Raw genomic sequence first — 17140 nt, 5'->3', positions numbered from 1 at the left:
TTACTGGCCAAAACCTTTGTTTCCTCTGGATCATCCCAAATTAAGTGTTTCCAGTTTTGCTGTCTTATAAGCTTTCTATTGTAGCTTCCAATTGACTTATTACAGAGAACCCTAAAAATAAATATGTACTGCCTTGCAGTAACTGGATATGGAAGAATGGTTGATTAGTTCCTCGTATACACGTTTCTTTTAAATTTGGTGCATTGTTTCCCTTAGGATTTAGAGAAATGTCAAAAAATTTGAATACTAACTCCAGTTTTATTCTTCTCTATGTCTATATCAATTCGTTTTTTCCAGGTTCAAAATTTGCTGTATTTTCTTTTTCTTATCAGTATTCACAATATCACCTAATGGAAAACAGTCTGTAATTATCATCTTTCTGCTAATATTTATGCAGGGAATTAATAAAACCAAGCATAACAATTTTCTGTAGCTGCTAACTACATAATTTTCTTTCTTTCAGCTCAGTGTAGTTCTTTCTGTATTAGAGTATGCACTGGTTTTTGAAGACAAATTGAGTTAAGGCATTAAGATTGAATAACCTGATTTTTTCTTCCTTTATGAAAACTTTTTGCTTGTTGCTGTTTATTTTGTTTTGCTTATCCATACCTTGGGGGAAAAGCATACAAAGTGTTACAGAGGTAGATTTTTCTACTTGAACATTATTTCATTTGAATTAAGTATCTTTTAATTCAATGTTTTTCATTACTTAGAGTTGCATTTAATGTATACATGGTGGAAATTACTACTGTATTACTACAGTGGAAATGCTACAGCTTTTCAAATCAGCCTTCTTGAAATATTTTTCTTTTTTTAGGGTTACCAAGGAATGGTTGATGGAGGTGATAATATTGTTGAAGTTTCATGGGAAAGCGTTTCAAGTATCCTGCAAGTAGTAAGTGTTAGGGGATAGGGGTGGGACCCAAAGCATCTCTCTTTGGACAACAAACCAAAATCTTAGATCCAGGCTAACAACTGCAATTATGAAATTTTATTTCTGTGATGACTGAAGTGATCACATACCGCTTCTAACAGAGCCTAATTTCTGTGATATGGTTGCTTGACATTTTCTAAAGAAGATCTCTGTGGGATCTCATTTTTGGTGCACAAAAATAATCTTGAAAACCTTTGTTCTAGATTTTCAATATCACATGTCATTAGCTTCCTGAAGTTGTATTGGCAAAGACGTTATAGGGCCTAAATATGGAATAACTGTATTTCGTAAGGCAAGTGCTTTCTTACAAAACCCTGTTGGCTTCCTGTCTAAGTGAATTTAGAATTATAGTAATGGGTGTAATTACAGTACAGTTCTCCAGAGCTCAGATAATACCAGTGATTTTGTGCATTTGTATTACAATGTCCTGCAAGGTGGCCATTTGGATCTCCTTATGCTTTTCCTTGGCATGGTAATACTGTTACTTCTTCCAGAGCAGATGCTATGTTTGGCAAAGAGGCCTTGCTGCTTGCTAGGCTTTCTGAAAACTCCCTCCAGGTGAACTGACTGTTTCTTTGAAATTATCTGTAATATAAACATAATAAACATAAATCAGTTAGCATAGGAAAACATAGATTTTTTTAAACAAAAGAACAACAACAAAAACCTGAAATGAGATATCTTATCCATGCACATTTATTTTATCCACTTGTCTTTGTTTTATCCATTGTCTATCTTGTAGCATCTATAACCAAGAGAAAATTGAGGTGTTATGGCCAAGGACAGAGAAGAAGTCAAATTTTTTAGTGTTACCCTTTTTTCTGTTGTATGTATTGACTCCTGAGAACATAATTTCCCACAAATTCAATAACTGCTTTCATGACTTTTTACTCACTATGGAATTAAAGGTGGAGGTTATACTACAAAATATCATTCATCATTAATCCGTCTTAAAAATACAGTAATATACTACATTACAAATTAAAACCATTGTATTCTCTTTTTCTAGGGAGGTACAGTTATTGGTAGTGCACGGTGCAAATCCTTTCGTACTCGGGAGGGCCGCCTGCAGGCAGCCTACAACTTGGTTCAGAGAGGAATCACTAATCTGTGTGTGATTGGTGGAGATGGTAGTTTAACCGGTGCCAATCTGTTCCGTGAAGAATGGAGTGGACTTCTAGAAGAACTAGCACAGAAAGGTAAGCTTGGATTTAGACCCTCTAGACTTTTAGTCCAATCTCCAGAGTGGCTGTAACTATAAGTTTACAAACTATACTCGGAGGGTATTTATTAACTTTAAAAATCAAATACATGCATTCTGGGAAATTATGCATCTCTTCATAAAGTATTAGTTCATGATTTCTGTACATCCTTTCCTATATATCATAAATGTTCAAAAAGACCTCAAAAAATTACTGGGCAACTGTTTGTGTGGCTTTTTTCCCATTACGAACAGATTTCAGTGTCTGAACTTTGAGCCTTCTGCTTGAAAAGCGTGTTCACTCAAATGCAAACTGAGATGGCAATTACTTTCCTACAATAAGCTAAATATTTGGTTGTTAATAATTTGTTGTTACTTTCCTGCCTCCTTGTTTAAGATCAGAACATTATAAAAATGCATCCAGCCCAGTATTCATTTGATAGCATCTAAGAGAATGTTTAAGAAAGAGTAAAAGAACAGAGCAAACCTACACAATGCTATGTTGATGCTCTGTTATTCAGAATATATAAGTATTCACATAGGTTCCATCCATTTCTGTCTTCAAGACTTCCTGAACCAGATGCTGTTAGCAGTCCTTAATGAATTTCTCCTGTATGAATGTATACAGTTTCCTTGAACACATACAAATTTTTGCTGAAAACACTGTAGCAAGCAGTCCTACAGCTTCAACGAATTATGAAGATTGTGAAGAATCTTTTCCTCCTGATTATTTTGATCCTATTAGTTTCTAGTTTCATTTGTTGTCCTCCGATTTTTCTGTTAGAACAAACAGTGAATGATCAATCCTGATTTCTTTCTGTGTGCCACTTATGATTTTACAGCTGTCGTATTTTTCCTTCATCTCTCCTCTAGATGGAGGAGTCCTAGTTTGCTTAGTTGTTCCTTATACGTATAAGTTCTGTACCTATGATTATCTTTGTTGCCCTTCTCTGAACCTTTTCCAGTTCTACCATATCCTTTTTGAGGTGGGGAGGACCCGAACTGCACGCAGTATTCAAGATGAGGGCAAACCATGGATCTGCACAGTAGTATAATGATCTTTGTTTTGTTCTCTGATATTTTCCTAATATTTTCTAATATTTTTATTTTATTTTTGACTGCTACTGGGCACTGAAGCCGATTCATTAATGAAAACAGCAATATTATATAATTATGTAGAAAATAATATTTTATTTTTGATGTTAGGATATATTTTCATGTGGATTAGTTTATATTTCTCTACAGTGAATTCCATCTGATACTTCACTGGTGCTCATCATGTCTTGCTAGTCTTCTTTTTCTTCACAGACATTCCACACATCTAGAACCCAAGTAATTCAATATGAACAATGAACTTTGGCACCTTAGTGTTCATTTCCTGTTCTAGGTTATTGCTGAATATGTTGAACAGTCCAGATCCCTTTTAAACTACTTTGGTTACCTTCCTGAAATATAAAAATTTGCATTTACTACAGCCCTGTTCTGTATTTTTCACTCTGTTTTGTGTCATTTATTCCATGCGAAAGCCTTCTCTCTTACGCTGTGGATGCTTAATTTCCTCAAAATCCTTTGGGGATTGACAATCTTTGTCAATTTTTGGAAATCTAAGTAGAACATATCAACCAGATATCCCTTATTTGCATGATTATTATGTCACTTTAGGAACACTAGAAACGGTTTGTAAAGCATTACACACATATATATATATATGTATATATATATTCGTAGAAAACACTTTGACTCTTCTTCAGAATGCTGTAATTATCTGTATGAACATTAGTTATATTTTTCATTATGGTTTATAATATTTTCTTTAATATAGTCATTAAACAAACAGATATGTAGTTCTTGAATCTTGCATGAAAAATTTGGTATTATATTTGCTCCAGTCCCCTCCACAGCTACTAAAGTAGTTTTAAGCACTTAAGCAGCTGATATATTTCATCCTTGAGATCCTTTAAAACTGTTGGGTGACTCAGCATTTTCACTGATGTCTTTGGAGACATGAAAACTTAGAGTAGGAGCTTTTCTATTTTCTTTTTACTTATTAATCATGAAATCAGAGCCTTTCAGTGATGCAGAAGAGAAGTCTTCAGAAGTTTAAATGTGGGGTTTGATTACTTGCACATGCCCCCTTACATCTAGTTTGCATCCTTTTGCTTGTACATTGTGCGTCATACACTGAGCCTACAATTTGGATGCTATTATGTCCCAACCATCAATTTTAAGGTTGGTTTAAAAAACATGGTAATCTCTTGACACTTTGAAATGGACTGAAAAGCTCTTGTTTCCTTCCTTAGTGTAAGGAGTTCTGTGCAGGATTCTTTTGTTTGGTTGTTTGATTGGCCTTTCTTTGTACTTCTGACTAACCCTGTTACCTAAAATACCTAAACATTATTTAACGTTTGGATATGTTTAGTTTACAAAAGTAGAGCACGCAAGCAATATTTCTAATATGCATTTTTTGAAGTTTAAACTTACAGATCTTTCTCTGGATATTTCTTTACAGGAAAGATTGATGAAGAGGCTGTTAAGAAATATGCTTATCTTAACATTGTGGGGATGGTTGGATCCATAGACAATGACTTCTGTGGCACTGATATGACCATAGGTACTGACTCAGCCTTGCACAGAATCATTGAAGTCGTGGATGCCATCATGACCACTGCTCAAAGGTAATTGTGCATGTTATAGAAGACTGTAACAAACATATAGTTGTTTCAAATCTTAATTCCTATTGTCATGCAGTAATGGAGGATATATGCTCATCTTAAATAGAAGTTAGGTAACTGACACACGTAGTATTTCTGGAGTGTGAATATAAGCTATTTTTAACCACATCTTTCATGTGTCTTGGTTGCTTTTCTTTCATTCCTGTCATGGCAGCGTTTCAAACATTTGATTGTAGAGTTTTAGGGGCAGAGCTTTTATCAGCTTTATGGCAGGCTTCTTTTTTTTAATACGTTTTTAGTCTTTCCTAGACATGCTGTTTTAGAGAAGATTCAGACATGCATTGAATAGTATAAAATAGCATCTGTATGTAAGCTTTCCCCAGGTAAAGTTGTAGTAATTAAATGATAGCTTTATGAATTTCAACAACTACAAAACCTACAGCTGTATCATTACAATTCTTAACTATGAGTCTGCATCATTTACATTGCTAGTGAGTGTTCATCTCTTCTCTTGTAAGTGCTTTTATGAATCTTAGAATCAAATAAGTTTTGGAAGGTATGCAGTTTAATATGGCCTTTTATTTTACTAACGAATACTGTGTTTGGTAACATGAACACAGGCTATTTCCTGATATCAGCTGCTGATTTCAAGAATTTGGATGGGATTTTTGAGCTGCAGTTAATTTGTTTTCTCATTTTTACAGCCATCAGAGAACATTTGTTCTGGAGGTTATGGGGAGACACTGTGGGTATGTATTGTCTTCAGTAGTTTGTGTTTCATACAAATATAATTATATATATATAAAATACCAAGAAATCTGAACCATAAGTAACTAATTATTTGTTATATTTATTAGATATCTAGCTCTTGTCAGTGCCTTAGCTTGTGGTGCGGATTGGGTATTTATTCCTGAATACCCACCAGAAGAAGGATGGGAGGATTCAATGTGTGTTAAGCTTTCAGAGGTAATAAATTACTCTGTTTTGGATTTCCTGACCTTTTGCAGATGCTTGTTTGAAAACAGTGATTTAGCAATACAATCAGACTTTTTAGCACCTTTCCTCATTAATTTGATAAGATGTTTTGGTATAAGATGTTTTGGTTCATCAATGAAAAGACCTGTATGAAAATAAAATGTACGAGAACTCTGAAGTGATCAAGTATAAACCGCAAGGAGAGAGAATATTTTTTTATGCACAACGATTGCTTTTGAAATTGTGTGGTGATTTTCTATATAACTGTATGAATATGCTTTTATTTTTACTATAGAATCGTGCACGAAAGAAAAGGCTGAATATTATTATTGTGGCTGAAGGAGCTATTGATTGCCACAACAAACCTATAACATCAGAGAAGGTTAAGGATGTAAGTGTCGATACCCTTCTGTTGCCGTTTCTATTTTTTCCATACCAGAGAGCTTTTTACTAACGCTAACATTTCTGTTAAGTAAATTTGTTCAAAAGTAGATTCTAACGCACTTTGGTTGTATTTTATATTTGTGCTTTATTTATCCAGAGTGCACTTAAAGAGAAATTGTTTCAGTAGCTGTTAATTAGGACCTTTTCTATTCACAAAGTAAGACAACAGTCTGAAACACTTACTTCATTGGTACCTTCATTGATACAAAGTCTAAAATCTGCTTAAATCAGTAATTACAGGTATATTAATACTTTGTTTCTTGTAAAACTTAAATCCTGATCTGTCTCACTTACAGTGGAAATAATAATGTTTACTTTGGACAAAGTCTTCTTTTTTTAAAATGGATCTTTGTCAAAAACTTTCACTGTTGCCTAAGATTAAAAAAAAAAAAAAAACTTTTGAGCTGAAATCGCTCTGATTATTCGTAAAGTGTCCCTTTGGAAAAGAATTTCAAAAACGCTCATTGGCAGAGATATATAAACTAATGATGCTAATAAAACCAGTACATTTTGAAATTCTTTGCAGCTTGTGGTTCAGCGTCTTGGGTTTGACACTCGGGTGACTATCTTGGGTCACGTGCAAAGAGGTGGAACCCCTTCAGCCTTTGACAGAATTCTGGTGAGTTACTTAGAATAACTTTTCAGGGCATCACTTGGTACAAATGCACAGTTTGCTTTTACTTCCTTCACAATTTATCATTTGTGGTGGTTTCACACTGATGACTAGCTGAACTCCACCTTGCATAGAGATATCTGATTATTTACTGGAGAGAGGGAGATCTCAACTGTCTGTCAAATTCAGAATAGTGAAGCACTTTTATGTAAAATAATCTGTAGTAGGGTTAAAAAGCAGAGCCGCAAGAATAATTTGTTACAATTTCACCTGAAAAACAAGAATTCATTTCAGCTTGACTTTCAGAGAAATCTCGACCATTTCTGTGATTGCAGGCTTTTAGGTTTTAAATGCTTGCTTGAACACTTGAATGTTTTCTGTTTTCAGGCAAGCCGTATGGGTGTAGAAGCTGTGCTTGCCCTTTTAGAAGGCACTCCAGATACTCCTGCCTGTGTTGTGTCGCTGTCTGGAAACCAGGCTGTCCGTCTGCCTTTGATGGAGTGTGTGCAGATGGTGAGTTTCTGGCAAAAGGCCAGTTCATCGTTATTCATTAACTACAACGGACCACTGTGTACTATAATCAGTGGTCTGTCCTTAAAATGCTGATGGGAATGTGTACAACACTTAACCCGCATCTGGGAAAAATGAGCTTCGTGTGTGTTCTCTGGTACTAAGTAATATCTGCGAACCACCAATAAATAATATATAAATAAATATATATTCATCCATGCAATGGAAGCATCTGAAGAATGCTTGCATCCATTTGCACATTGTATACAACACTCTGGTTTCTCCACCAAAACTGTTCAGTGCTACTTCAGCTTAAAATAAAAAGGGAAATGCAAAATAGATACGCTGATTTTCCAGGGAGACTTGAGGTGTCAGTTTCTACTTTGTTCTTCTCCTGTCTACTATAAATTATGCTGTGATAAAATGTAGGTCATAAAATGAAAAATCGGTATTTCATTTTTCACTTTGGAAAGCTGTTTCATAGTGCCTGTTTAGAGAAATATATTGATAATCAACTTCCTGGGTTGTTTTTTTAAACTTACTGACTAATCAACTTGTTCTTTCAAGACTCAAGAAGTACAGAAAGCCATGGATGAAGGAAGATTTGTTGAGGCTGTGAGGCTTCGTGGAAGGTATGACAAATAACACATTAATTTATTTGCTCTAGAAGAAGGGCTGAATTGCTTTGCTGTTCTGCTGGCACTTTACATTTAATTCAGTTTATGTATGTTTTTGTGTATGTAGAAAATAGTAGAGAAGATGGAAGAAAAGTTGCTTAAAAAGAATAATTGAAACATTTATCTGTGTAAAACAAACAAACAAAAAAAACCACCACACAAACCAAAGAAAACTAGTTTGGTACTGTGTCAGACTCTAGTGACTGATGTTAGGGTAACTAGCCACAGAGAGAAGAGCTGCTGTCATGTATGAACTGGCTGGTAGCAACCACATGTTTGTTTATTCAAGATTTTGAAACCAATCCTGTGTAAGATGAATTTATTTGTAAGCAGCCATTAGTTTTCCAACAGTAATGTTGGGGAAAGACCTTCTGCACTCTTATGTGTCAAAAGGGCATGTTCTGTTTCAAGTCGCTTAACAGTAAAGTGCTTTATCACCCATCTAATAAAACTCTCTTGCCTAATATATAGTTATTTTATGTTTTCTTGTTATTTTACAGGACTGAGTGTTTTTCTGTGTTCCCTCATTTTCAATTATTACCATGTTTTGTGTTTGTAATAACTTTAGTCCTAACATTGGATAGCTGTTTTTAAGTTACTTTGATTTGCTAGAGTGGGGATTGGTTGTTCATACTTATAATTAAAGCAGTATTTTTTAATTAAGTATTTTGAAAGTACAGAAAGTGTTCATTCTTAAAAAACTGTTTTACTCAGTAATACTGTATTACTTACACAGAGTAATGTGATTGCTACTAGCTGCACAAAAAAACACTTTTCAAATCTAGTACTGTAGCTGAAGTTGCTGCATTTGCTATTGCTTACTGTCAAATTCAGTGCTTTGTATTTAAGGCCATGTTTCCTCTAAAATCTTCTATTTATTTTTTCATTATCTATATACAGTTATTTCAAATAAGTACCATGTCTTGAGATTAGCAGTGGAGTTTCAAATTCTTATCCTGATACAGGATAAGGATCCTGATGCGTGCTTTATTTTTGTTTGAGATAGACAAGCCTTGCATATTCATATTAGGAACTGGCAGGTATGCTCTTGAAAATGGGGTCATATTTTATTCTTTTTTTTTTTTTTTTGCTGTAGTGTTGCTTTGCATTCAACCAAGGTCAAGGCTAAACAAAATGTGGAAAAAAAAAAAGAAACCTTCTTCCAAAAGATTTTTTTTTTTATATTAGAAGACCTATGATCATCCCAATATGCTCTGTGATAACAAAGTTTAATGGAAACTATGTTGTCTCCCTTTCTAAAGGCTTTTTGTGAAGCCAGAACGCTGATTTTAAAGCTTTCTTACTTGGGAGTTGGCTTAGTTTTAACATTTGTAAGATTTCACATTATCTTTAAAAACATGTTCTGTAAACTTCTCATGCTTTCTATCAGTTTATGAAAAAGTTCACTCTTTTTAAAGTAATTCTGTTCAAAAAATTAGTGTGTTATTGTGTTTGTTTATTGTATTTATTCTTTAGGAGCTTTGAAAACAACCTTAACACCTACAAATTATTGTCACAAAAAAAACCAGATGCTGAGCTTCCGAAGGTGAGAGTTCTTTTATGAGTGTGCAATGTGTGTCTGTCCCTAGGGCATATTAACAAATCAACTTTTTCTTCCTCACCCCTTGAATATTGTCTTCAATTCTATATCGTATGTTATTTTATAAAATTATTCAAATATTATAATGGCAGAAAGATGATTGTAACACACAATCTGATTATTATAATAGCTAACATTTTTTAAAATGGTACAAGTCTAACAAAAAATTTTTCTCCTAGACAATTTCTACTATGAATATGTCTTGGATATATCTCTTTTCCCAATTGCTACAGTATCTGGTCCTAATGGTTACTGTCATCCCTTCTGTTAGGTGACATGGAGAGAAGGAAAGGTGATGTAATCACAATTAAGAGGCTAAAAGTCTTGGTAGAAAGAAGGGTATAGTATGAAAGAATTCTAGCCTTTCCTTTCAAAGGGGCAAAACTACTCAGGAACAGAGGCAAGTCCAGGAATTCATGGAACAGAATAGATAAGACACATGTAATGGTTATCTGATCTAGTAAGTCACTGTGCACAAGGCAGTAGTGGCTATTTACCTCTTATTTCCTCTATACAACTTACAAACTGAGAAAAGCTGGATTTATTAGGAAGTTGTCAATAAATGGTGTCTGAAATAAATTTCAGACAGTTTTCTTTTTTTCCCTATTAATGGTTTATTGATTAATTCTGTTTTTTACCAGTTTGCAACTATGTCACCTCACGGGTTAATTCCTTTTTAATTGTAGTTTGTGACTATTTGTTGCCTTATTTATATGATTATGTTACTATTATGTTTTGAGGATTTTTTTTCCAATGAAATGTTTAAGTAATGATTAATAGTACCTTCTCCACATTATTAAGCAGAAATTTGCATTGAAAATAGGAAAAGTTCATTTGAATAGCTGACATCTGTTCAGAAATTCTATGGATAGCTAATAGCATCGTCACAATAGCCATTTTGGTTGACAAAAATTAATGTGTAATCTGTCAGGGAAATCTCTGCATAATATAGAAAACTTGATTACAAATTAAAAGTTATAGTAGAAGCTTCTAGAGAGGATAAAATAAAATAATTCTAGTTTAAATTAAATTATATTTTTTACTTTATCTGAATATAAGTAAAAGTAAATATATCGATTGAAGTTATTTCAAATATACCTGCCAAAACAGTAAAGTAATTTAAAAATGTGTTTGTATTGTGTATGTATGTATATACACACACAGACTGAATTAGTGATTTTCAAGAGACCAAAGAGTTCAGGATTATTTTTGGTGGATATTCACCATTTGCTTTGCTGGATCAGGCTACTTGTTTACATTGCAGTGCAATTTTAGGATTGTTAGCATTGGTCTTTCCTATTTTGTTTTACGGTAGTTCTACTATGTCTTTTTGTGATGGATGACATTAGAAGGAGTTGTAGGTCACTTGCAATAATTAACACAAGTACTTGCCTATGACCACGCTAGCCAAATCTGTGCTTCAATAAAAGGGGCTAGAGGGGAATTAAAAAACAGATAAAATAAGCCTGTCACAAGAATTGAGGAAGAGGCTAAGCTGATCAGATCACTAGAGCCTACTCAGTGCTTTGCTTCAGAAGTGTTGCTGCATGCAGATATTTTTGCTCTTACGTTTCCTTTGTCTTTTTTACAACTCTTTGATTGCACTGAAGTTTAAAAATAAATAAATGTAAAATAGTTCTGTATTTTTTTTATTTGAAAAGATTCGACGATTGTTGCCTAACAACTGCTCTGTATTTTTTGTTTTGGTTTTCTTTTTGTTTGTTTTGTATTCCCATTTTCCAAGGTAAAGCAATTTTCTCCAGTACTAAGTTACAATTTTGTCATGTTAATGATTGTAAACAATTTAAGATCATTCAGCTGAACTAAAGTGTGATGAATTTCAGTGTATAAGCTCAGGCTGTTAAATTTTGTTGCATTTTTCTTACGTAGTTTGCTATCGTTTAAAGCCTGTTCTGATAAATGCATACATGTATGATTTGCATTTCATGCTTTGCAGTTCAGTTGAAAGATGCTTGCTAGCATTTACTCATAGTAGTACTGTTGCTTTTTTTACCCATACATGTTTTTGGTTTTTTATTATTTTAATGCAAGTACCGAAGCTTTAACTCTGAAAAAGAATCTGTGGTCTGAAAGGTTTTGGATTTATCAGTGTGAAGATGTAGCTCCATTGAGAATAGTGTTCTTGATATGAAAATTTTGTCTTTAGAATTGGGACTGCTGTAGCGAGACAGAAGCTTCACATCCTATTTTATATCTAGGTTGTGTGAATGTGCTCCCTTTCATTGTTCAGTCAGTAATGTTTATATCCATTTACAGAATTGTTTTATTTAGACACAGTAACTAACAAATATAAATGGGGACTAAATGAATTTTCATGGAATATACATTATGTAGCAAAATATTATTTCATGTCTTGTTTTAAGTAGAACCTTTTCTCTTACATTGCCTGTGTTTTAGTTTACAAATGTATATTTGATATCTCAGACTTTTCCCTTTTGAATAGAGGAGACGTTTACCTGAAACACGTATTAGACTTACGGGAGGAGGTAGCACTATATATAAACAGTTACTCTGAGTCACTAAAATGTTTTAAATCTGCCATAATGTGAAAATGTATGATAATGTGAAAGACACTGAATGATCCTGTTTACTGCTGCCAGCTGCTCTATAAAAGTCTGGCAGATACTTTTAAATTAAAGTTGTAATCTGTTCCACTTTGTGTGTCTACTGATGACACAGTCTAACTGCTACAGTGATGGAATGAAATACATCAGCTCCTACTCTTTTCTAGGATATTCTGAGTATATTTTGCAAAATCCAACTGTTTGGATAATATGAAAATGGTTGAATAACTTAGTCTATTTTGTTTTCTTTTTTCTTGAACCTAGCTGAGTTAGATTATAAAAAATTGCATAACAAACTGCAAAGCAAATTGAAAGTCTTATTTAAAAATTTCTAAAAATCAAATTGTTTTCATGTTTCTGTGTGGCATTCTGAAAACAGGAAAAACAGATTTATGTATGTTCTAGTTAGTTTTGAATGGTTTTCAGGGCTTTGCAAGTTCCCTTCCTACATTACAATATCTATCATCTGTGCATGATGGAAAAATTAAGCGTGATATAAAATAGAAAGTGCTTTATTAAAGATTGTTAATTTTCTCTTGCAGACTAATTTTAATGTGGCAGTCTTAAATGTTGGTGCTCCTGCAGCTGGAATGAATGCTGCAGTGAGGGCTGCAGTGAGAGTTGGCATAACTGAAGGCCATAAAATGTTTGCCGTCATTGATGGATTTGAAGGTTTTTCTAGAGGGAAGGTCAGTATTTTGTGTGGATAGTATAGTAGTATGTACCACATCCCACTCTACTGCCTTTGTTATACTCTTAGAAGGTGTGTTCTGTGATACTAGCATGGAAAGTAATTCAGTAAATTATTTCATGAAGATATATGAAACCCAAATTGTAACTATTTCTCAACTATACAAACCTATAGATTCATTTATGCTTAAATATTACTGATCACGTGCTTCAAAGCTACAGAATTAGTAGAGGTGAATCCCGCTTTCATGTTCTGGTCAATGTTTAGCATATGGTAGATTTTCTACAGAATAACAGAAGAATTGCTGTTGCATTTGTGTTCTTTTGCAATAAGAAACTTTGCAGTGATGCCTTTTAAGGAAGGAAGCTTTTGTTTTTTTCAAGGTGAATTAGATTCTTCTGTTCCTCTATTTTAAATATTATGCATCAGTTAATGGCCTAAGGAGAAAATGGATATAAGATTAGCAATTTCTACCTATTAGCTGGAGCCATAGGTCCCAAAACTAACCTCAAAGACCTACTTTTAGACTTCTATGTTTCATGTTTGGTAAGAGAAGACATGAAAACAGGACCATGGTATGAATCAAGGAGGCAAAATTTATTATGATCTGGAGAAAGAAAGAACAAATAGATCGGGAAGGGACTGGTAAGAATTAAAGAGAACTTAAGTTAGTTAACCTCTTGGTACTGATATTTTTGCCAATTTCATTTTTAGTGCTGCCAAAGTGCCCAACAACTCGGTCCAACAGCTTTATGTTAAGTAGTACCTGGTGTTTGTTGCGTGTCAAGAGAAGTAATTGGATAGTCGTGTAACAAAATCTACTTCTTTACTTTAATTCAAAGATAAAGGAAATCAGCTGGGGAGATGTTGGAGGCTGGACTGGTCAAGGAGGATCGATTCTTGGTACCAAACGGTAACATCAATATTTTTCCAATTGCTATGGTGAATTCTAGTATGTTATATAACCTGTGTATAATTCAGTTCTCTTTTCCTTTCACCAAATGTTTTAAACCTTTATTATTTTTTTTAAAACGTTATGTTCCAATCAGTGTTTCTTGATGGTACTGTATCAGCCCTGAGGAGATAATGAGAATGGGAATTGGGACTTCAACTGAAAAATTTCATAGGGTACTTAACACTTAAAAGTATTGCAAGCCTGTATTTTTCTCATAGTTGATGTGATTCCTTAGTGGCAGCCAGAAAGAAATATTTTTATGAATAGATATTTAAAATGAGAAAAATTTTATTGCCTGCTGGGTTTACTGTTATAGCTTAGTAATTAGTTCTTATTGCTGCAGAGTCTTTAAATTGTTTTTATCTTTCTTTTGGTTTAATAATTTTCAGTACTCTTCCTGCTAAGTATTTGGAGAAGATCGCTGACCAGATGCGCACTAACAACATTAACGCTCTTATGGTTATTGGTGGATTTGAGGTACAACAAAGTTTCAACTTACGTCTAAGTAGAATAGAATTCCTAACAAAAGAAATAGACCATTTTAATTTTCACCCAATCTTCATGTAAAGTGCATTTCATTTGCTGTTCTTTATACACAACATAGCATTTAGGATCAGTTTTTACTAATCACTGATTTCTGTGGAAAGTTGGCATTCAAGGCAATGACTAATAACTGAAAAACAAGGTAAGCTAAATGGATAAATAAGATGAGGTGGTGCGATGCTGTTTCTCTATTAAAAAAAAAAAAAAAACTTCAGCAGTACAAGCAAGTTCCAGTCTACATACCATATCAATACTCAGAACACATATCAAAAAGTTCTTAAGCTTTAGTCGTAATTGTACTGTGCTCCCTTATTTAAGCCACTCTTCTCACACAATGCATTTAAAAATCTGTAATAAATCAAGATAAGCGTTCTTTTTTGTCTCCTATCCATATTTCAAGTTCATTTTATTTTACCAAAGTGATTTTTTAAGGATGTCTCGATTCAGGAATACTATGATTTGAAACAACAGGTAATAGTACCTGAAGATTGGGGAATTATTTTGTAGTATATTTGTGAAGCAACTTTGTCTAAATTACGTATTTTCTTGAAATGAATGAGTGTTCTATTTATTGTTTCTTTTCAAATGCATACATGTTTTTAATCCTTTCTGTTTTTTTGTGTATCTGTCATTTTAGTGGATTCTTAATGCTATGACTTGCTGAAGTGTGTCGTGGTAGAAATGGCTCCCCCTGTGGCCCGTTCCATTTTATCATTCCAACCTTGTCTTTATTTCATTTGTCCTAATTTTTCACCCAATGCCTGTGCCCAACAGGCATACCTCGGACTTTTGGAATTGTCAGCTGCCCGAGAGAAATATGACGAATTCTGTGTTCCAATGGTTATGGTTCCTGCAACAGTATCCAACAATGTACCGGGTTCAGATTTCAGCATTGGTGCAGATACTGCTCTGAACACTATAACTGATGTAAGTCTATTCTGGTGTGTGCGCTTACTAATAAAGCAGTTCTGGTTAAAACTGACTGAATTGGCTAGAACTGGATATTTTTATAGACCAGAACTTTGGAAATATAATCTGGAAAATAATACAGTTACTCAGTATAGACACATTCATGATACTTGTTTAAAAGAAAGAAGTTTTGTGATCTCAAAGGTAGATCCAAAACTACAAGGACCTTTGAATTTGTAAACTACAAAATAGGATTGCATATATTTAATGTATAAGAAAGAAAGAAACCTAAAGTTAGGACTTGATTATCATTTGCACTGTAGAAGAAGAAGAAAAAAAATCCCTGTTATATGTGAAGTGTCAGTATACCCAGCTGTGACAAATCCCAAGTGAATATTGTTCTGTTCAGAAATTAATCCTTATTTATGTAACCATTTCTGTAATAAGAAGAATTGTATACACTACTAATAAAAGAAATAGATTTAACGTAAAGAGCTGAGACATATTATGATATATTAAAAAAAACAAACAGTAACACAATGTAAATTAAGAATGGATCAATTAAAAGTAAATTCAGTTGGATAGAATGAGAATTATCAGGTGCCACACAAACAACACGTCAAGCATGCATGTTTACAGTTCACCTGAATCACTTAGGAAGCATTAATCAATCATACACTTCCTAAGAAAAGCAATACTGTTTCTATATATTTTGAGATAATTTTATCCAAGCAATAACAATTGGAACATTATGTTTCCTTCAGTTTTATTTTTCTTTTCAGTATAATTTGTGGATTCATATCCAGTAGTGTTGGAGCCAAAATATTTTCACTGATTATACATATTGATCTACATTTGAAAACAAACAAAAAACTAAAAACAATAACCATGATGCTTGTGTAAAGTAGGAAAAGAATCTCAGATTGCTTTTGAAATGTAATGTCAATTCTTCTGTCATGTAGATTTGTTTGAAGATTTTAATCATGATAATATTTTGAAAAATTTCAAGGATTCCTCAAAAGCTATCAACCTCAAGAGCATGAACATAATTTTCACCTATTTATTTCTGTTTACCATACCAACATCAGGGTTTATTTTTCTCAATATAATTCTCATTTGAGTTAAGAAATTTCAGTTTTCCAAACTATTGCCTTGAACAAGACTGTAGGTTTATAAAGGTTGACTTTTTCCAGTTCTGGTAAATAAAAATATCTCTCCCAAATGATTGATCACAAATTGAGGTGAGTAAAATGACTGTGCATGACACCTACTTTTCTTTTCTCCTTTTTTTCATAACCTGTGTATGTTTACCTAACTGCCTTCTTTTTATAGGTTATTTCATGTAGAGTAGGGTCTCCCTCTCTTTCCCTTTCCTTATGCTGTCATTGTGTTTTGCTTTATACTTAGGTTTCTAGATACTGTTAGACTTCATTAGGTAACAAATTGTCAGTATCTCCATATTTTCAATGTAGTAGTTGAAAACTTTTTTTGTTGTATTTTACTGGTAGTCTTTGTTTTGTTCTTGCATCTTATTTTGTCTAGATTTTTCTCTGAAATATATATGAAAAGTAATGGCTTTGCAGGATTTAGTTTCAAGCCAATAGAAGGTTAAGGTTTGTTCTTTTTTTTTTCCTTGGGAAGGAGCAGACTTTTGTGTTGAGGAAAGATTCCTGCTTAGTATTTTTTCAGTTTTCTGCTCTGATTGTTTGAATATGATCCACTAAGACTGATAATGAAAAATGTTTCCTTTCATTCCTGTGTCACATGTTCAGATCAGGTTCGATAGCGATGCTGTCCCCTGTTAAGTGTGACTGATAGGCTCAATACAAGT

General features: G+C 33.5%; 1 protein-coding gene across 3 annotated transcripts in view; it reads left to right on the top strand.

The window, feature by feature from the left end:
- PFKP (phosphofructokinase, platelet) overlaps positions 1-17140 on the top strand; it is a 44809-nt gene that overhangs the window by 13424 nt on the left and 14245 nt on the right. For 2 of the 3 annotated variants that reach the window (XM_083824324.1, XM_083824325.1), the window contains exons 3-16: positions 818-895; positions 1944-2133; positions 4645-4810; positions 5512-5556; positions 5665-5773; positions 6078-6173; positions 6753-6845; positions 7227-7352; positions 7917-7981; positions 9503-9572; positions 12754-12900; positions 13745-13815; positions 14247-14334; positions 15175-15327. In XM_083824324.1, coding sequence (XP_083680450.1) covers positions 818-895; positions 1944-2133; positions 4645-4810; positions 5512-5556; positions 5665-5773; positions 6078-6173; positions 6753-6845; positions 7227-7352; positions 7917-7981; positions 9503-9572; positions 12754-12900; positions 13745-13815; positions 14247-14334; positions 15175-15327 — 1497 coding nt within the window. The remainder of the gene's footprint in view (positions 1-817; positions 896-1943; positions 2134-4644; positions 4811-5511; positions 5557-5664; positions 5774-6077; positions 6174-6752; positions 6846-7226; positions 7353-7916; positions 7982-9502; positions 9573-12753; positions 12901-13744; positions 13816-14246; positions 14335-15174; positions 15328-17140) is intronic. The other variant, XM_083824323.1, reaches the window with a different exon arrangement.

Source organism: Anser anser (assembly GCF_964211835.1).
Source record: "Anser anser genome assembly, chromosome: 2".
In the NCBI taxonomy this organism is placed as follows: Eukaryota; Metazoa; Chordata; class Aves; order Anseriformes; family Anatidae; genus Anser; species Anser anser.
The sequence above is the reverse complement of the archived record's forward strand: the minus strand, read 5'-3'. Positions and strand labels throughout refer to the sequence as shown.